Source organism: Argentina silus (assembly GCF_951799395.1).
Source record: "Argentina silus genome assembly, chromosome: 13".
Lineage (NCBI taxonomy): Eukaryota > Metazoa > Chordata > Actinopteri > Argentiniformes > Argentinidae > Argentina > Argentina silus.
In genome coordinates, this window is record NC_139667.1 from 6,729,107 (window position 1) to 6,751,167 (window position 22,061).

Here is a 22,061-nt window from a genome sequence, read left to right on the forward strand (position 1 = left end):
CCCAGTATGGATAAATAAGACAAGTGCTAAAACCTCTACTCTGCAGTGAGTACCATAGGTTTGCACTCTCTGGCCAAATATGCAAGGAGGGGGGAGGCAGAGCAGTTGTTTAGCATTCTACACATTTTTTTCATTCCCATAACTTGACACTTGTGAATCACATCGATAATTCATGTCCGATAGCAATAGCATCTGCCACCGTGCCTTGTCCAATTATGATTGATGTAATTACTTTATCTCTATCATAACTTTATGATATATCTCTATACATGTGTAAGGATGCTAACTCTAAAAAAATACAGCATTCCAAGTGAGTACAAAGTGGCCAGGAGACACCCTTGTTTGCAGTTCCAGAAAAAACACATAAATTCACTCCCACAAGACGTTAAATCCCCAAGCCCTTGCTTTCTAGACCAATTACCGCCTAGCCATTTCTAGAGTCCAATAGCCAATGAGGTGAGAGTGTGTGTTGTCTCAACTGCGTGGGTGATTGAATGATCTACAATATAACGCATCTGTAAAGTGTAAAGTAAACAAAAATTAAATTGAGTGCGCTGCATCTGCTTCTAGTTGGTGTGTGAGATCCTGTTTGTGTACCTCTCTAGCATTCACAAGTGATGAAGATAATTGGATGTATGCAGATATTGCATCACAGGACTCTCCTTGGGGGAACCTAGAAGAACTGTTAAGACGTTACCCAGAACGGTGCTATGTGGTGTTAGCTTAAGACTTTGCTCACTGTGTCAATGTGGAGAGTGGGGGTGTGAATTCTGGGATTATTACGGCAGCTGTGAGCAATGTTAAAGGTATCTGTGGTAAAGTGGGGGCGTGCGGCAGACTGTGTGTAGACGTGTTGTTCTTCCTCAGCGTATGAGCAATGCCAGGAGAGCAGTGATGTTGTGTGATGTGGGTGTTGTGAGTGGTTTTTTAAGGTCATTAAATAGGGGGGAGGGGGGGGGGGGAGTATAAAGCTAATATAGAGGTTTCTTGTGATGAGAGTTGTGTGGAAGGTACTGTGGCATGAATACTTCTCGGTGCCCCTTTAAATTCTGCTTTTCATTGTGTTTCGCAAACAAAGTGACTACAAAGTTTTCCGATGTTTTTGGTGCTGCATTCATGATTATAAAACAGTTTTCAGCTTGTTACACTTCTTAAGTAGTACAGTACCCGCAATATGTCATACCTAACCCTGTACCATTTAAATCAATTGATGGTACATTGTTTTGTTGCGCAGGCTGTTTGAACGCAGTGAAATAGGCTTGATGTGTGAGAGGCTCGACGATTTATCTGAGTCATCCTCCCCCTTCTGACCACAAATATTACAGTCCATCTGTGATTTGAACAAGGTCTCTTCTTTATTATTTCACTCTCTGCCTGGAACAGGCCCTTATAACAAGATTGAACTCCACAACTGTTGGGTGGCTCATGTTTAAGTCATGTATATGTTGGGTTAGTTCCTCTTTCTTTTTGCCATTGCTTAAACCAATGAAAGGACCTAAGGACAGACAGAAGGGCAGAGATAGAGAAAGAGAAAGAGAAAGAGAGAGGGGGGGAGAGAGAGAGAGAGAGAGAGAGAGACGCTGAGATGTACTAATTGTCCTGCAGAGATAAGGGGGATTCTGAAGAGTGAGTCAGAGAACAGGCAGAGGCACTGAGCACATCACTGACTCACATACTGAGCGCACCATTAGACCATCAGTAACACATCAGTTTCAGTGGCAGAAGGGAATCCTACTGTATACTTTGTGAGCACACAATTTAGGTAAGACAAATCCATCTCTGTTTAACATCATTTGAAAGCTGCAATGGTAAAACAATGGTAGTCATTCTTATTTCATCATAGAGGAGAGTAACAGGAATATGCTCCTATGAAAAATGCAAAGCCCCTGCACAATGCTCCAGCTATCTATCCATTATTCAAATAATACTGATCTTGCCAGTACATCTAGATTAGCATCTACTTCTCTGTGCATAAAAAGGACATTTGCAAATCAAAAGTGCACATTTTAGCCTCCAACATTGTGCTCCAAATATCAATACCACAGCAGTCATTATTACAATATGAGTATGAATACCGGTAATAACAATATGATAATGTTAATGTTCATATTCTGACCACAGAGTTTTGTTCTTTCTTGAAATGCAACTCATAGATCTGATGAGTGGAGATTCTAACATAACATTTTCCACTGAACCGACTACAGTATGTTTCGATCAATCATCCTGTCGACTCTTCTATTTATACACCTCTCTAACTTCCCGATATCCAAACTTACCCTGCTGACCCGTCCTTCGACAAGGACACTAGAGCAGAGCAGCAGCTACAGTACTAACTTGACCCAGGGCACCTGCGAACTGCACTAATTTGTGAGGATGAGCCATGTCTGGCACCAAAGTAATTCAGACATTATTGAATAGGTATTTTGAGTTTTGACAGCCAAAAAAGATGCTAATTTGCACCACAAAAATCTATTATTGAGTTGATTCGATTTTACCGACACGTGCATGCAGATTCTGCGTTTTGAAAGAGCCTCAGTGTGACAAAAGACACTGTTTTAGCCAACGAATTAATACTTTGTTCTGCAAAAATTGCAGCAGTAAGTCAATAATAACCTACAGGTAAAGTTGCAACTCACCCGTGGACCAGTTGATTTCTGAGTGCAGATCTGAGGGAGATGACACAGCAACAGAAGCACGAAAAAATGGGAAAAAGTCAAAATAATGTAACTTCGAGGTAACATAGTTAACCGTCGTAGAGGACTAAATAAGGTGATTTGAGGTGGTGGTAGGTGCTCTTTTTCAGTCTGTCGAATGGAGAGATGCGCCAAACACGTTCCACCAAAGTTCCAATGGTAGAAAGAACTTCCAAACGTTCCCTCTTCTTCTCCAAACTGTTTTTCCTTTGTGAGCTTTTCCTTTTGTTATTTCTTTAAGATTCTATAATCATGTATATTCACATAGTGCCACCAGGGTACTGGGCTTTCATGCATTGACGGTCACCATAGTGACAGATTTTATCCACTGCTTGAGGGCCAGCTGTTCATCTCGACTGCTACAGGTTGAGTACCTCTGCATCCATTGGAACTTATTTTAAAAGCAGGGGGTGGGTATAGCAGCAATGAGCGACACCACGGAGGTCCAATGACAGTTGAGAACAGGAAATTAACCCCCACCCCCTTAGACATGACTAATTTTTCACACCAATGCTGTTATTGCCCATTGATAATGATAGGTTACTGCCCTATTGTAAAACATGACATGAATATTACCTACAGTATCTGGCCTAATCCTCATGAGGTACAAAGGTATTACTAATAAGTCAGAATGCTCATTGCATTTAACAAATGTACATTAGCTGATCCAATGACAGATCCACAGCTCAAATCTGATTTGATTGAATAGAAGGGCATATCAGTGCAATGATGGAGAGAATCATGGGCTTCTCTCAGTCTGACATAAAAATAAATAAAGGTGTTGCCATAAGAAGTGAGGTCAATATTGAGGCTCTCGTTCCTATTCAAAGTGCTGTCTACCCTATGGAAATAGCCTGGTATTCTGCTACCGTGACATTCAGCCCTTCTACCAGGGATACAATGGCAAACATCTATTGACAAAAGTCAATAGCTGTCACAAGCACATCAGGAGGTCAGCTTGGGTGTTAGTGGGGTGGGTTGGGGGGGGGGGGGGGGGGGGGGGCTGAACCTGGCTAGCTAATAGGACAAGACCAGCTGTCTTCTCTTCATATCCGGTCTATATTTACTCCATATAATTTCTCTTATACTGTACATAAGATTGACATAAATGCTGTGATTGTACATGTGTGTACCGTTCCTTCTGCAACTCATTTTCACAAAGTTGTTTTCAGGCATGCCTCAGATTATTATTAAAAGTAAATACAAATTAATTCATATATATATATATATAGATATAGATATATATATATAGTGTACATCATATGGGAAGATTGAGCGCTACTTGGTCTGGCCACTCAACCTCTGCCTCTCTCTTTCACTTTCTCCTCACGCTCCTCACATTTGTGTGAGCCATTGGGAGTGAAAAAGAAAGAGAGAGAGAGAGAGAGAGAGAGAGAGAGAGAGAGAGAGAGAGAGAGAGAGAGAGCAGCAGAGAGAGAGGGTGAGCGAGGGAAACTGAGTGCTGAGTGCAGGTGTTCAGCTCTAGTCCAGCACTCCTCACACCCAGAGAAACAGGCCTTTAAAGAGCTGAAAAGGGCCGTCCGGTCACCCTTTAAAAGAATGTGTGACCACCCCCCCCCCCCCCCCCCCACTCACCCCCCACCCCCCACCCCCCACTCCATCCCCAGTCTTTGTCCCTATAGATATTATTTAATTGTTGGCTATGACAGTTCAGCGGCTTTTTGAGTGCGTCAATGAAGAGGCTTGTAATTAGAGCTATTGAGGAGTGTGAATTGGCACAATTAGGGTCAGCATTAATGATTTCTGTGTGTGCCGCCTTAAACAGAGGGGCCTTTTTCTGAGTGAGGACGGAGGGAATTTGGGAGGTTTGGTAGAGGTGGAGAGGGTCAGAGAGAATGGGAGAGAGGGAGGGAGAGAAGGCAAAGTGAACAAAATATAAAGGACATTTAACCAAATATTTTCTACTGAGAAACCCTGGAGTCTTGTTTATCAGACCTGGATGTCCACACAAAGCATCAACACAGTATCATTATCATAGCAGTGAAAGGTGGGATGCGTCCTACTCTGGCGCTGGTTCTCACCCTGGGGCTTTGGCTGGGCCCCCTGTGCTCTGTGCCAGCCGGTCCACTCATGTCCTGGGCTGTGTGAAGTTATGCTGGGGGAGGTGAAGTAAGGGGTGGGGGCTCACATGGGGAACAGGAGTGTCTCTAGGAATGTTAACGAGATCAGTTTATGTCTTGTATTCTCTTTTTTCCTCACTCCTCATACGACCCTCCACCCTAACAAAGACACAGAGTTTTCTGGGGTGTAAAACTGTTCTAGGGAAAGCATGGCTCGACACTTAATTCTGTTGTCATTTGGCGGGGCTTGAAAGACCTCTCTGCAAAAAAAAAGACTGAATGAACAAGCTGAAAGGAAATGTACTTTCCAATTACTGAGGCGGCCCTCCATAGATCCTCAATTGCTGTCCCCTGCCAGCTTACACCGACCACATAACGCAGAAAATTAGCAGGTGTCTGCATGCAGACACAGAAACAGACAGATTAGGCCAGCGACCACCAAGAGATGTAACACTGGTGTTCAATTATGTCAGAAGGTAGAACATACTGCTTACACTCACACAGAGTTCAAACATGGTGTGTTCTGTTGTACGGCAGTGTGAACTATATGTGGGTATTTTTCATGAAAAAACATTAAATTAAATTAAATTAAAAATTAAAATGACCATAGTGACTTTACCTAAGATTGTCTTTTGTATGTTTTCAGTGCAAAAAAAACGTTTTTATAAACGTATACTGTATTCACCAGTAATTACTAACAAACATTTGGACTAAAAAAGACAGTAATTACAATATTTGTAGAGCATGTATTATGTCAGGATTTATGTTATATGACAAGTCTGTGGTGACATTAAATTGCAAAGCACAATACTTCTTCAGATGGAGTGGTCTAAAAGCCCAAGCCCAAGGGAAATCTCCAGAAATGAGCGATGGGTCTGAGTGTAAGGTTTTGAGAAGATGTCTTGGTCCAAACAAGTTGAACGAAAGAAAGACAGAAAGACAGACAAAGAGGGGACTTCAAACAGAAAAATGTGAGGTCAGATAGAAAGCCCTCTCCCTTTAAAGTCCCTCATCTGGATTTCATTTGATAAATTCCACATCTTTTACATGTACTGGCTGCAATTTTCACTAGCTCCTGAATCCGGGGAGCTGCATAGTCCTGGGGCCGGCCAAGCTTTCTGGACAGCAGCAACCTGGCCTCTTATTACATCTTTTACACACACACACAAACACACACACACACTCCCTTACAAAGACACATACCAAGCCACACAAACATGCATAAACACATAAATAAGCAGTCACAAATGAATTAACACAAATAACCAAATCATCCTTGTTCCATTCATCAGAGCGAGGCAACTCGAGAGTAAAAAAGAGTGAGAGAAAGAGTGAAGGACAGATAGACACAGAGAGAGAGAGTGCAAGAAAGAGAGCAGCGGGTGTGAAAAGGGCTATTGAGCCAGGCTTGGGGTGTCCCGCACCTGCGCTGCCTATTCACCCCTCTGTTTACACACTGTCATCCACAATTAATGCCTCCCGGGGGCTGGGCTGCCTGCCCTCTACAGGGCCCCGGGACCCATCCTGAGCCCTTATGGATGCCTAATTGAGCATACCACTCTGCTGATTGAATTAACAGCTCTGTCTCTGGGACCTTTTCCCCTGAAACGAGGAGGGGCACTGTCTACATGGGACCCCTGTACCATCCCACAGAGGAGAGAGAGGGTGGGGGGGGTGGGGGGGAGACAGAGAAAGCAGGGGGTCAGGAGGGGGGAGTTGTTTGAAACTGTCAAGAAAACGTGGCCCTTTCTGTTGGCAAACCGGCTGGAAATGTGAACTGGGGGCAACGAAAGGTCCCAGTCTTCACAGGACCAGAGAGCCTGTTAGTTGCAGGGTCCTAAATCCCTGCAGGGCTGCTTTCAGGCAAACTGAATTGAAGGCCAAACAGCATTAAGTAGAGAAGCAGGGAGAAGTGAAGAATTTAGTCATTACAGAGCGTTTCTAAAACTGTTCCACTTGAACACCGCCTCCACAATGTCCCACTCCATTTCCCTAGATATTTTACAAATATGATAACACTGTGTCATAATGTGGAAAATCTGAGGAGAGGAAAGGAGTGGTGTGGGTGTTTTGGGGCAGCTCCAGAAATCTTATCAGCCTCAAAGGCTATAAAGGAGGCATAATTGGAGACTGAAAGTTACCACAACCTGGAGACTGAAAGTTGTAGTCATTTAACATCAATTAGAACAAAAAATGTATATCAGATGGAAACTACCAATTCAAAGCACACACAGTGAATGCCCTTGCGATTAGTTTTGTGCTTGATTAACTTCCTTACAATTACCAACACCTGCTTTCCTCTCCCTTATATATGGGAACTCCAGATCAGACTACACTGCAGGCGGTGACATAGGCATTAAGCTGCGCCTCCCAGGCCTTGGATTCCATGACTGCGCAGAACAACTAACCTCTCGATGAACCCCTAGTCCAGCTTTGGGGAACATACCCCTGCACCAGTGAACTGTGCAGCGACACCCCCCCATCCCTCTCTAGAACCCATGCCCCCATTTAACAAGCCAGCCCGCACGTTCCCTGATGTCACTTCTTACCCGTTGTTCTTCTGATACGGCTCGCGGGCGGGGCCAATTAAACTCGCACTGTTCCCCACACCGGGTCAAGAGTTTAGTGGGTCATCACTGTAGATTCTACCCCGAGTTATATAATCCTGCTCTGTGTCGCCTCATTCTGCCTGCACCCTATGGGTGGCCCTCTGGACATCGCTCACCAGGTTCTAGAGTGATGGCGCTTCTTCAAGAAACGGCCTCATCATTAATCATAAACGTGAAAAAAAAAAGGTTGAGGAGCTTGGACTCCAACAATAGCATATACTCAGAGCCAGTTCCCTCGTCAGAACATATCATACTCCTGGAATGGAACATGAACATATTGCAAGGCATCAACAGAGAGGAAGGGATGATGCTAGGGAATAAGTAAACCAGTCCTCTGGTTCTATCACAAAAAAAAACGATTAACTACTTTGAAGTGCAGGATTGTACATCAGTAGAGATGTGAAACATACATGATGGAGATCAGCCACCACCTGACTCCATAACATTGAAGACTGGCCATATTTGGCTCTCAGACTCCGCTTGGTCTGCCTTTTAAAAATGTAATACATGTTTTCATTATGGAGGACTACAAATTAAAATTTCCCTACAGAAGCGTCGTAAAAGATGTTACAATATCAAATCGTAATGCTTCCACCACTAAGAAAAGTAAGGGCAAGTTGACCCTTGTGATGCTGATTGACAAAGGTATGCGCATCCCTCCCAACCTCACCACGAGCTTACAGCACCCCCTAGTTGTTATGTTCTGTTATTACAGCCTTGGTCTCCATTTTTCCATTTCTGTGCCATAAATGACATTACACAGAACCTTAAAATAGCTCACTAGTAGTTGAACGTATATGAATATGAATTCTATTTTCAGCACTGAATTCTGTGCAATATAATTAATGTTATTCTTTATTTTTTTTCAATTATCTTCTGAAACATACACTCACCGAACACTTTATTAGGAACACTATATTAATACTGGGTAGGGCCTCCCTTTGCTCTCAAAACAGACATGGTGCATTATCATGCTGGAAGTAGCCATTAGAAGATGGGTAAATCGTGGCCATGAAGGGATGCACATGGTCAGCAATAACACTCAAATAGGCTGTGGCATTGAATCGATGATTGATTGGTATTAACGGGCCCAAAGTGTGCCAAGAAAACATTCCCCACACCATTACACCACCTCCACCATGAGAAGGTGTACAGGTGTTCCTAATAAAGTTCTCGGTGAGTGTATATTCACTATAGGTGTTTTAGCAACAGTGTAGAGTAATCGGCTACACTCATATAAACTACATTAGCCATAACTCTATCAAATTATACTGGAAATATATTTTTAAGTTCATATAGCCTCTGTAGTTTTTACCTCAATATTTGGAATGAGAGCATCTGGGCCTTGTGGTAGACGTATCATAAGATATTTATATTGGCCAAGGCTATACATTATTTCTCAATTAAATAATAATAAAAAATAAAAAATAAATAGACACCAGTAGATGCACATTCGGCACATTAATTCGCCCGCCAGTATGAGTATTGAGTAGAGTTTATTGACCCTTTGCTAAATCAACAAGCGGACAAAGGAGATACAGCAATATTTTTTTGCATATTGTCACAAGCAGCAGGCGGAGCTAGGATGCTTGAGATGGAGGGATGCGAGTGCAGAATAGCAGGTGGATGCTGATCAGACAGAGGCTGCGCAAGGACCAATCCAGATTTTATATTGGAAAACCCACCAAGCCCTTGGAAGCGAGAAAAATTGAAGACTGTGGATCCATATTCGCAGAATTGTGAAGAGTTTATTCGAGAACTGCTCTTGATGAATACATGGAGAAAGACACCGTCTGCGTCGTGTCGCTGAGGGCTGTGACGATGTGATATTCCATCGCTGGGTCAGCAGTGTAAGCGTTTCCTCTGTAATCTGATATTATGCAGGGTACGGTGGACACTGAAGACATTAAATTGGAACAAAGCATCGGTTTTGAAAACTATCGGCGAACTGGCAGGTCAGTCGGTGTTTACATGGCGCTGCTTGAGTCAGAGAGAGTCTTTCTACTAGAACATTTAAAATGAATTTATCAAAACATAAATTATATACTACATTTATGTACATTTTTTTCTTCATCAGCGGGAGTGAATGAATGTGGTTTCAGTCGTAAATGAAAATGGATGCAATGTGCGAGTTGTTGGTGCAGACGGCCTGCAGTCTGCTGTATCAATAGGCATATTTCAGTGGTAGCAGTAACCCTCTGTAGCCTATGTGACCCCAAATCTGTAAATGTTCAAGAACAGTAAAAAAAATACCTACTATATTAGATTTATAATTGAGCTTTTATGAATATTTGAATATGTCTATTGGTTCAGTTTCATAACATGAATTTTAATTGGGATTTGCTCTTGGAAGGAATTGGTATAGGCCCTGCAATATCGAGTGATTTCTAGTCTAGGCTTGTGTCGAGCTGTCATGTGGAGCCCCTAGGCCTATTGCATGCTTGTTTGTGCATAAGAAATATTCCAAATGTATCAAATTATTTCAAACTGTTTAATCAAATGGAAACAAACATGTTCCCCATTGTAGTAGAATTATGTCAAGTCTTGTTTAAAGTCATTTCTATTTATGGCCCTGGTGTTATGTAATTCCCCTGAAGCAGGATGCCTCATCTGGAGCATAATCAGAGCATTAATGTTTGGCCTATGTGTGCACGCATGCATGTTGGACCATTGCTGTCCCTCCCCCACAGATTGCATCACTGTTAAGACCTACACGTCAATATAATCCTCTGTTTAAAATCTCCTTCCTCTCATGTATCATCTGCCCCCCCATCAATCCCTTTCTCCTTCCCTTCTCCACCTATTAGCCAACTATGGTTGACACTTCGGAGGCTGAGGATCAGAACAAATGCAAAGGCCCACAGCCTGGGACACCGTCTGTGGCCTCTGAAGCCCCCAGAATACCAGACCAGGGTGATGGAATGGCGTCAGAGGAGGGCGTGGACAGTAAAGGTGAGACAGAACCCCCGGCTGGGCCGGAGGAGAGGACCGCAGCCCCGGATGGGCAAGAGGCGAGTCCTCAGGATAGCCAGCCCCAGTGTGGTGAGCAGGAACCGTCGCCCAAGCTGCATCTGGACCTGTACAACTTTGACACCCCAGCTGCAGAGGGCAGTCGCTATGTTCTGACCAGCCCTCGCTCTCTGGAGGCCTGTGCTCGATGTGGGGTCAAACCCGTGGAGCTCCTGTCACGCCCGTTAGGTGACTTTGCCCGTGAGGCTCCGGGCCGCTCCATGCGTGTCGCCACCGGGCTGTTTGAGGTGTATGAGAGGGACAGGCATGGCAAACTCAGGCAGTGCAGGGAGGAGAGAGAGAGGATCGTTAGGGAGGAGAAGAGGCGGATCCTGCAGGCTGAGGTCAATGGCAACGGCAGCACCCCTGCATCTTCAGGGGAACTGCAGCACAAACCTACAGTCGATTCTAGCTCAACTCAGTCACCTAAAAGTGTACCAGTGACCTCTACTCCAGCCCCTGAATCTCCCCCCAGTGGTTTTAGCTCGTCCTCTAGAGCAACTGCAACAACGTCAAGTCCGACCTCTAAAGCTGGCACAGCTACTATATCTAAAGCTGCTCCGTCTAGCCTTAGTACCTCCCCTAAATCTGTCCAGTCCTCAAAAAACAGTTCAATTAGCTCTGTGTCCTCTAAGGGTCCTTACTCTGGTTCTGCTAAGCATTCTAGATCTTTCTCAGAGCATATAAAAGCCCCCCTCAATGCTCAGGTGTCCCCATGTGCCCTCCCAGCCACACGCCCAGTCTCTTCAGGTCCACCAACAGTGGTCAGAAAGGCCCCCAGTGCCACAAAATCCTCAAAATCCTCCACTTTTCCCAGAGCAGCCTCAAAACCCACCTCCTTCCCCAGAACTGCCACTTCGTTAACATCCACTGTGTCAAAGACATCGACTGAGAGCCCAGTCACCCCAACTGCAGCATCTCTCAATGGAGCCATAGGCGGGGTGTTCGCTCAGCACAATGGACATGCTAAATCTCAGTCAAAGAGTCAAGGAAAAAGCCATTCCCTGGAGTCCCTGCAGCGGAGAATGGATACTACCTGCTCCTCCACTCATACCACCACAACTACTACCACCACATGTACCTCCTCTGAGTCAGGCGCCTCCTCCTCCTACAGCTGGGACGGGCCCAAGGATTACTGGGCAAAAGCGTCCGGCCCCCGCGCTCGCACCCTGGCCACCTTCAACTCTCTGATGGGCCGCAGCCTCAGCCTGGGCGACCTCAGCCACTCCCTCCATACCACACAGAAGGTGGAGCGGATAGTAAAGGAGGTGAGGCGGCGGGGTCTTAAGGCCGTGCCGGAGCGCGACCGTAAGATCGCGGCGCTGATGTTGGCCAGATACCAGGAGGAGGACATTATGAGTCAGACACGCTACGTGGCTCACCTCCAGTGGGACAGCGAGCGCCGTCTAGGGGAGCTCCAGCGTGAGCGTGAGGACAGGGAGAAGCAGCGTGCCGTGCTGCAGTGCCAGAGGGCGTGGCAGTGCCAGGTGTCTACACGCCAACGCCGCCTCAGCCAGCAGGAACGCGACACAGCGGCCGCCAAGCTCCGCCAGGCTGCCGAGAGCGAGGAGCGGTGGCGCGAGATGGCCGAGCAGCAGGAGCGCAGCCGTCAGCAGAGGCTCCAGCAGGCCACCAAGGAGGAGAAGCAGAGGAAAGCCCTGCAGGAACAGACTCTGAAGGCCCTGGAGGAAGACAGGGCTGCGGTTTCGGAGCAGGAGTTGCTACTAATCAAAGAGAAGCTCTCCATGGCTGAGCTGAAGAAGCAGGAGAAGGAGCACCAGGCCCAAGAGGAGCGACGGGGGTTGAACCATGCAGAGAGCAGACGACACACCGCCCTGATCCGGGAGATCGCCCGGCGAGAGGAGGAGGAGAGAGAGGTGTCCAGGAAGGCGGTAGAAGAGAAGCTGAACCGCTCCCTGGAGAACTACGAACAGATAGTGGAACGTCGAGGGCAGGAGCTGAAAGAGAAGGCCAAACGTGGGGAGCAGCAAAGTCAGAAAGCGCGTAAGGCCGCAGAACAGCGTGAGAAGCAGCAACAGCAGCAGGTGGAGGCCCGGGCGAAGGAAGCAGAGAAACGGGCCCAGCAGGCCAGCCTGGTGGCAGAGGAGAAGGCCAAGGAGAAGGCCCAGAGGGCAGTGCAGAGCAGGCGGGATAAAGAGAGGCTGCAGAGGCTGAACAGGCAGCGTGTGGCAGAGGAGGAGCAGCAGAGGCGCCTAGAGCTGCTTCAGTCCATCGAAAGGAAGCTGGAGAAGAGTGAGCAGATCTTCAGGGAGAAGCGCGCCGTGCTGGAGAGCGCCCGCAACACGGCCCGCGCCTCCTTCCATGTACGGGACAAAGTGCGGGAAGAGACCAATATGCGCACCTTCGATAAGATGGCTCTTGAGGCCCAGTTCCATGCTAGCCTGGATGAGAAATGAGCCCCGCCTTCATGCTGTGGACTACAGGTTATGGCTGGTCATGTGCTTGGCTTTAGCCTCCATGCTGGCCTCGCGGTTGCACAGCTTTAGATCATTTCTCATAAGGAACTATAGCTCCCATCATCTTTCCCTGTCAATTGGATTTTATCACATTTGATTCCTTCCTTTGTTTTAACATACTGTATCGTGAAGTATATTCTCTTCAGCAAATGCAAACCAAAAGAAAATATATACTTTTCTTCAGTGGGTTAAGTGACAATGGCAGACAAAATTGTCTGTTGTTTAGAAAAATGGAACAGTTATCCTGTAAGGGGCCTACTACATATAATATGTCGAGAGTGAGCTGCCCTGTGGGGTAACACAACCCCTCCTCTTTGCTCCCTGGCCATCACAGCTAGAAGACTGAAAGCTTTGCTGGAATGAAAAGCGCCTTTGTTGACCAGGAAGCACAACTCCATGACAACTGCGATGCCTCTTAATGGAGCACTTATTTAAAGGGAAATAAGAAAGATAAAGAAGAAGAAGTAAATGCTTTGAGAGCCCTAAGCAAATGAGGGGCCCTTTTGTACAGTGTGATGCAGATGGAGAGCTGAGTCTGTACAGAGCCCTTGGCTGTTACTGTCTCTACTGAACTGAATCGCTGACAATGCAGCTGAGCGAAGTGACATCACGAAGAGTGATCTCAGCACAACCCAGCTGCTGATGAGACATCAGAGCCGTGGTTCTGCAGCAGCGCCGTTCTTAACCTCATGGACCCTCCGGGACATGCCTGTCTCTCCTCACATAAAGGAACAGGACATGTCCTCAAGAGACCCTGACCCCCAAATAGGCTACCCACATTCTGTCCCCAGCCACCCAGCATCTAATGGGTCTATGTGAAGGTGAACAGGTATGTACATGTTTTTCAACAGACTCTCTAATCGCAGTGGAATCAAAGTTAGGTCACAATAGGGTCAAACATCAATAGGGTTCCTGTCACACGTTCTCACTAGGGAATTCAGAATGAGTGGTGTAAATTATTCTAACACCAAAACCACACCCTTAACCCCCCCCCCCCACACACACACACACACACACACTGCACTAAAATGTTCACACACATACTGATATCCTAGCCAACAGGCATTAGAGGCCTCTGTACTAATCCCGCAATCTCTGATTAAAAAAGAAAGAGAAATACACATGGGGTTTTGCCCTATGATGTAGCCGTTGCCATGGCGATGGGAACAGGGATGGAACTGGGGGGTGGCAAAATGCCAGAGCTAAGTGAGTCAGAGTGCGTGGGAATATGAGGAACAGCCAGTGGGGGGCTGGCTGCTAGAGGAGGAGGGGGAGGAGGAGGGGAGGAGGAGGAAGAGGAGGAGGGGAGGGTATTCTAGTCGGTTCCTAAAGGACATTATTGGAAAAAAGCTCAGCCTTACAGTGTGTGCTATATTGATTATGTTGGGCAGGGAAATTACTGCAGTGCTTTCTGTGCATTTCTGGACCTGGTTCACTCTGAAAGAAATCCTTTATTAAGACTGTGACCTAGAGAGCCAGCCTCTCTCTGCAGGAGTACTACCACGACAGAGGCCATCTGTGGCCTGCTTACTCTGCCTGATTAGATTGGAACCTGTACCACTACACACACTCACATGCTTTTAATAGAAAAGGTAATCTGCCAACAGTCATCTTAATACTAAGATAAAGCCCAAATTTATTTGAGCCCTACAATATAGCATTAGGCTGGCGAAAGACAGAAGCCAGGCTTAAAGCACTGACTAGACAGTCCTTCATAGACAGAAGGGAGAGGAAATGGAATGGCAGAATTACTAATGTTGCTATTTATGCCAAGAACTGAAATGCCCTCACAGATCCAGAATAGGTTGTTTGGTGTGGTCAAAAATACGGTGAAAGAATACACAATGCACTTGCAAGTATCAGCTCTTCATTGATGCATAGGATAACAATTTATACATTTAAGGGATCATGAAACATCATTATTTTCTCTTACATTGATATTTCTTTATGTTTTTGTAGGTGACACAGGTTCTGGTGAAGCAGGAGTGGATGATGGAGTCATCATCAACCTCCCTGCCCGACAGAATGCTCTGGAATAACAAGTCTAAAGGAATGACCCACAGCCAAGAGAACTTTACCTACTCACAGAACAGCTCCTCTATACTGTAGCAGTAAAAAAAGACCATGTAAGGTTGGGACACTTTGATAACGTCATGGCATGTAGATAAATACAATAAAGTTATGTTCCCGTATCCCTCCCCAAAACATGATGGCTTCTTTCTCACATGATCACAGGTGAAAATTTAATTTATCATTGTGTACATTATCATATACAGTCAGAGTTTTATAGTTTAGCAGTTGTTTTATAATTGTATTACATTTTCTTGGGCAGAATATGCATACACATGTAGCATTGATTGGTGGGTGATGGGGTTTTGCTACCGCAGCAGAATCGAGTTCCACATCAGAGAAAAACAAGTCGAAACGAGTCATCCATCATTTTCATCAACCCGCAAGTGGATAAAACCCTGTTTGGTAAAGACACAATCTGTGTAAATACAATCAAATACGCGAAAAATAAATTCAAAGATTTTTTCAAACATGACGTGTTGTCTTGGATGTGTCTAAAAAAGATGACAATATGGGTCACACTATTAGGTTTGAGGTCATCTTTCTGTGTGTAGTTTTGCTATCATATTTTGGTCAATGACAACATATACATTACTTGTACAGAGTATATCACACAGAATTATAATACGTGTGCTGACCTCAAGTCTAGATCATACATATATGTAACAGTACACACAGTTGCTATACCACTATGTACAATACATTTGATTTTCTATTTTTAATGCAAACACAAGTTGAATGCTACGGTAAATTCAGGAGATGGCATTTTTTAGACAATTATGTGCTGTGTCCTCAACTATAACACTGGAGCAGATTTCTAGGTGGAACATGACTTCACACTGTGTGTTGCACTGAGGTAAAGCTATGGTCCGCTCATCCTAGTCTCTCTCCTCTTCTACTTACCTCTTCCACTCTACCTCTCACCTGCCTACCTGCCTCCCTACCTACCTCCCTAATTTTCTCTCTCAGTCCTTTGTCTCCGAGGCATCTTGGTCAGCGATGATCTTATACATTTTCTCCCTGAAGCCACTGTCAGCGGTCATTCGCCGGGCGGTCTCCCTAAGGTCCTCCACGTTGGGGATGTCTCCGGTTCGAGATGCAACGAAAGACTGGGAGTGTTTCACTGTAGATAAAAAAGAGAGGGATTGGAAATAGTCTAACATATCCAACCAAATGCATGTTCTGAAAGAGTGTGTGTGTGTGTGTGTGTGTGTGTGTACAGTATACTACGTGTGAGTGGGAAACCCAGCAGTGCTTCGACATGCTTACACCAGTGGCGTCTAGAGGCCCTCCTCTGGATTCGACAGCTCTTAATTCGCCGGGCAGCAGCCTTGTGGAGATACACAGCATTCTTCATTATGGCGGGAAGCTTCGCCTCAATCTCTGCAGCACAGATGCACTCCTCAAAGAACTCTGGTTGAAAAAAACACACGTCATTTCAGAATCAGAATCAGAATCAGAATTTCACTGTTAATACTGGGGGGGATGATGTGTAATCGTCATCACAATATCGTCCATTTAAACAATGCAGGAGAGAGCAGTCTCAAAGGTGTGGGATTGTAGAGGAACGATGCGTTGTGTTACATTTTTATTTCTCATTTAACTGCACGCACACGTGTGATAGTTCATAGACGTGTGCGTATCTGTGGCTCATAGAGGACCTGTGTGTAAATGCACTCACGCTTGAGATGGTTGACGTCACCCTTCATCTTCTCATCTCTCTCCCTGGAGCACTCCATTGAGTTGAGGCCTTTCTCCAGGTTCTGCAGAGCCTCCTCTGCCAGCTTCAGCCTGCGCTCCAGCTCCACCCGCGACCCCATCTCTGCCTGGGCAACAGAGGTCAAAGGTCATGTCAGCACAGTCAACGCACACAATGAGGAGGAGGAGGGGTGGCTCGGGCTCAGGGAGGGAGAGATGTTAGGATAGGGGACACATTGAGCTGAAGGTTGTAATGGAGGTAGCCAAAAGTAAGAAATAAAGTACAGTATTATCTAATCACTATTGATCGAGGAGGAAGGAGAGTCGAGTGATTTGAGCGCCATTATTACTATACGCGCAATTCAATAAGCTCATAACTGAGAGATATTTGGTCACCTTCAGTTCTGCCTCTGTCTGCTGCTTGTCCACGGTGAGCTGTGTGAGGGAATGTTGCAGCGTCTGGGCCTGAGAGGAGTAGAACTCCCTCTCCTCCTGCAGCAATTTAGCTCGCTGCTCCTTCTTTTTCAGCCTGCAGGGGGACACAGTGAGCACTTACGGTGAGAGCAAAGCTATTATGCACAGAACTACATAAACCTGCAAAGTCAGTACAAGGGTAGTAGTGTACAGCACAGTACAGTACAGCTGCTATGCACAGTGTAAATAAGTGTGTCTCTAACCATCTAACAGCACTTTGATTAGTTTCTTAGAAGAAAATATTACAAACTCTTATAGACATGAGCTCACACTAACGTATAACATAGTGATACATCCTGTATAGCTAACAGAAGCAGTTACTGCCACAGCGAATGTCAGTGAAAACTTGTTAACTTCTTTCAATGGGACTTCCATTGAAAGAACCCCTCTTCTCACTCTATATACTCTGTACAAGAGAACACTATCAGCTCTGTAGTCAATACCAGTCTCTCACGGCCCACTCTCTGGTGCTGATCGATGTGCTGGTTGTATTGAGGAATCAATACACATTTCCACTAGTGGTTCACTTCCTCTCTCAGCCCCATTAAAACTGAAGGAGCCCTAGGACAGTCAGTATAACTGGTCATATGCCCACGAAACCAGGTTCAACCCCCCATGGAATATGCTGTACTATCTTCATCATCACAGTCCCAAATCACATGAAGCCCCATTTGATCGGAAGCTTTTTAGAGTAGGTGTTGAGATTTCCCTTGGTTGACGCCTAAAGATACAGTCCATTGAAAGGAGAGTAGAAGGCATCCCAATCCTCTACCCAATCAACTGCTTCATTTGTGTGCAATGGCCCACTCACTTTTCCTCTGCCTGCTCCTTCTCTCCCTGCAGGATCCTCATCTGCTCCTCAATGTGGCGTAGGTTCTGGATCAGGCTAATGTTTCCCAAGTCCTCTGAGTCCTCAGGCCTACTGGAGGCAGTCTGGGCGTCCTCCTCTGGTACCTCCAGCCCCTCCTGCTGCTCCTTCACCCCCAGCAGCTCTAGGGTATGCTGCTTCTCATGGGACAGCTCCTGAACAATGTTGAACACATGATGAGGAAGGGAATATACTGTACTGTACTGTGTGTGTGTGTGTGTGTGTGTGTGTGTGTGTGTGTGTGTGTGTGTGTGTGTGTGTGTGTGTGTGTGTGTGTGTGATTACCTATACCTCAATGGACTTTTGCAGCAGTGTTGTTAGACTGTTCAGCTCCTCCTTTTCAGACTCCACACCTTTCAGGGACTGAGCTGTGCCATCCAAGTCCCTATCATCAACAGACCACACATCTGAAGATCAAATAACTTTATGCGAGGTCTCACATTACTTGGGTTATATGTTCAAGTCCAAAGCTATGTTAGAAGATCACAGTCTGTTTCTCTCACAGTTTGATCTGTTCCTGTTCCGATTTCAGCTCAAGCACCACCTCCTCAAACTTCTGTTTCTCTTCTTCTAGAACCATGTTCAGCCGCTCCAACTCCTGTATACACACATATACTGTATGAGGGAATGTATTGGTGCACACATTAATAGGACACTATAGTTCCCATGGAAACATGATAGTGGTATTAAAGTCTTCAGAAGTTAGCATGTGAGACAAAGTAGAAAGTTTTACCTCTTTCTGTTCTCTTTGCAGACTCAGTTCCTCTGTCTCTTCCATCAGTTTATCTGGAGGGAGAAAAACACCCACAAACTTACAAAACAAAGGCCTTATTTTCCATTTCCTCCTTCCTATCCCAGCTCCCCATTCTTCCTCCTCCTCTTACCCAGGTATTCCTGCTTCTCCTTGGCCAGCTGCAGCCCTTGGGCCTCCAGGCTCTCAATCATGGCCTCACCCAGCTGGGAGTTCTTCCATGTACTGTCAGTTTCAAAGAGCATGATACAACCAACATTAGATTTGTTGTATGTTCAATTCTGTGTTTAATTCAATCTGAATATAGAATATATGTGACACTATACAACGCTTTACTGTTACAATTCATTGAAAACAGACTTCTTGTCTGAGAAGAGAATCATTCTCTTAGATGGTCTCTTTAGTTAGAGATGGAGCAGACTTGCCCTAGTTCCTAAATCCCATCCCTACCCAGTATACAGTAGATTTACTGAGGCAGTGTAGACAGTTACTCACACTTTCCCTGAGTCTTGAAGCATCTCCAGCCATTGGGTCTGCTCTGACTCTGACTCAGCAGCAAGGACGATGTTACCCTGTGGGAATATCGCAAACATCACACATCACACTCAGCTGCCTAGCATAGTGATGCAGGTGACAAGTATCTTAAAGTAACCGTACAGCTATGCGCTTACGGTGAAATCCTCAAGATTGATAATCATGGCAAATGGCATGCCCTGATCTTCCTTAGGAGCCACAACACATCCTCCCAGCGGGATAACACCCTGAAACACACAGAAATGGGACAAAACACATTTCATAAAGGTCTTGGAAACTTTTGGAGAAAATAACTTGTGACTTAAGGTCAGCACATGCACCATCTTTGCTATGTTTATGTTGGCTAAAGCTATTCCATTTTTAGTGTTTATTATCTTATGCATTTTGTTGCATATCAATTTTGACGTCCCTGATATTCAAGAACTCAAGCAACATTTTGCATACTGTATATTCACTCATACAAACATTGTCCATACAACCTTTCCACCCTCACAACACAAAAAAACCTGTTCCTGTTCATTAAATCAAGCCCAAACTCAAGGGCCATGCACATACTCACCTTGGGGTGGATGTTAAAGAATCTGTTGGTCTCAAAGCTTCTCTTTTCGCCCTCTGCATAGTACAGCAAGAAGCTGTCTTTGATGATAAAGAATCTATGAGATAATTGTGTGTCATTAACTAGATGAGACAGTCATAGCACCAGATTGCATCCTGACTTCTAGATAACATTGTATATTTTTGTATCAGTCTGCTCCTGACATACAGCACAAAATACTAACAGGTCATAGTTCAAATGGCCATTAGGGTCAGTCACCCCAAAGTGAGTGTTTGCTGACTGATCGATTATATATGGCAGGTGGTTGGTGTTTGGTTTCTGCTTGGTTTCAACAGACACTAATGCTACAGTACAGTACAGTACAGGCTTGGCCATAACCCTCAAACAACTGAAGTCTCTATGTATGAGTCTGAGAGAATTGATTGACAAAGTGCTCTATAACTGGTGATCGTTGAGTTAGGGTGAATGTGATCATCCGATTGCAAACACAATGGGAATGCCATTTGGCTCATAACGATTTGTTCCCACTGCTGCCAAAACTACAAAGATGGTCTTACTTTCATGTACCACACTATGACCTTGATATATTTATTTTATAGGGCTCTAACAGTCAACTCTAGATTCTTATGAGATTCCTACACTAAAAGAGCACTTAAGCTTGAACAGAATAAATTCAATTTGACGATAGCAAGACATTTTGAAATTAAAAGGTATACAGTACTGTAGTATAACAAAATTCCATTCAATAAGAGAGCCATCATCCTCTATGCAGACTGGCATACTCTCATACAGTAGACAGACAGATGATTTCCTTACCTGCGAGACCACTTGGCAGAGGGACGTCCGAAGGGCCTCTTCCACAGCACCCCATGCAGCTGCACCTTAGTGCTGATGCCCAGCAAGTCAGAATCAGCCTGCTCCATGGACGTCCAGAGGGAAACAGAGGGTCTGGACGAGAACATCGCATCTACTTTCACGGGGAGGTGGGGCAGCGATGGGAGGAAATATCAATGGAATCAAAAATAGACACAAATACAGACACAAACCCAATAACTCATAAACATGCACACACACGCACACACACACTCACACTCACACTCACACAGAAACAAACAAATCCCAATAACTCAGTGGGGTGGAATGATGTAGCTGCCAATACCGACATCAGCTGGAGGCAGACTGCACAGAGATGAAAGCAGGGATGTGATGGAGAGAAGAAGAGCTGGGGGAGGGCCGGAGTGGGAGAGAGGCTTTAGGAATGAGTGGTTAAATCTGGGGCTGGGTCAATACATCCCTGTCATAACTCTCTCCGCCAGTAAAAGCTGTTATTCAGATTACTGTACTTCCAGTGGCAGACTCCATTTAGCCCTTGGCAGGTGTGGATGTTGTGGTCTCTCTCCCACACACACAGAATTAAAAGAACATCTGTATCAGTGGCCAAAGCAAACCACTTTCAAGTAAAGCTCAGATGTAGAGCAGTTTATATTCTGCCCGATGTATAGATTTCTGCTTTATCCTTTTGAGTAGTTACATCACACATGCAAACTTATGGGGTGTGTGTGTCAGATTGAGTAGTTTAATGGATAAGAGATTACATCTTTAGGCAGTATTCCCCTCACTCCAACCAATACCACTAAGTGATTATGCGTTCACATGATGTTAAGCCTAAATGTTATTGCTGACCCGAGGCTCAAAGTTGAAGCTAAAGATGAATGAAATTAAAAGTTACCCACTTCAGAGCTAACAGTCCAGACATATAGCAAGAAGCTTAGCTAGATACATAAGAAAACAAAGAACACATTTTCTGATTGCACCAGTTAAAAAACTTTATTTAAATCATCATAAAACACATAGTTTTTGCAACTGCTTAACTTTTCACAATCAAAAGATGGAAATAAGGCAGACTCCTTATGGAATGATCACATTAAAACCTCAAAACAGTGACCCTCAATAACCTCCCCTCACCCTGACCACCCCGCTTAACAACCCTCTCACACCCACACACCCCTCGACTGTATCCACCAGCGGTGGAACAGCTCTGATGCTGAGGGGCTGTGGTCGGGATTTCCCTTTGGAACACACTTGCTGTTGTTCATAAATCTCAAAGTAAAAAACAAAATATGCTGCACAAGGTCTGCATGCACTACTCCCTAAACTCATACCCTTTGGGCATAACCTCACACCACGCAGCTGTCAGTGAACCTATGCCATCATCTTCCATCCTATACATTTCACATTTAC

At 45.1% G+C, this 22,061-nt stretch overlaps 3 protein-coding genes across 3 annotated transcripts in view; 1 reads left to right on the forward strand and 2 right to left on the reverse strand.

Annotated features, from left to right (window-relative positions):
* Positions 1 to 2,864, reverse strand: part of smoc1 (SPARC related modular calcium binding 1) — a 35,735-nt gene extending 32,871 nt beyond the window's left edge. The window contains 1 exon segment of the mRNA XM_083683706.1: positions 2,637 to 2,864. Coding sequence (XP_083539832.1) covers positions 2,637 to 2,741 — 105 coding nt within the window. The 5' untranslated portion in view covers positions 2,742 to 2,864.
* A 7,332-nt stretch (positions 2,865 to 10,196) lies between these two features.
* Positions 10,197 to 12,809, forward strand: ccdc177 (coiled-coil domain containing 177; the record flags this gene model as incomplete). Its single annotated transcript, XM_083682820.1, has 1 exon — positions 10,197 to 12,809. The coding sequence occupies one exon, from the start codon at positions 10,197 to 10,199 to the stop codon at positions 12,807 to 12,809; it is 2,613 nt and encodes an 870-aa protein (XP_083538946.1).
* Positions 12,810 to 15,904: 3,095 nt separating this feature from the next.
* plekhd1 (pleckstrin homology domain containing, family D (with coiled-coil domains) member 1) lies at positions 15,905 to 20,985 on the reverse strand (the record flags this gene model as incomplete). Its single annotated transcript, XM_083683499.1, has 14 exons — positions 15,905 to 16,062; positions 16,209 to 16,352; positions 16,621 to 16,765; positions 17,034 to 17,166; positions 17,923 to 18,134; positions 18,271 to 18,364; positions 18,483 to 18,577; positions 18,713 to 18,765; positions 18,864 to 18,955; positions 19,226 to 19,302; positions 19,402 to 19,491; positions 19,824 to 19,917; positions 20,637 to 20,787; positions 20,889 to 20,985. The coding sequence occupies 14 exons, from the start codon at positions 20,983 to 20,985 to the stop codon at positions 15,905 to 15,907; spliced, it is 1,635 nt and encodes a 544-aa protein (XP_083539625.1).
* Between the last annotated feature and the right edge of the window lie 1,076 nt (positions 20,986 to 22,061).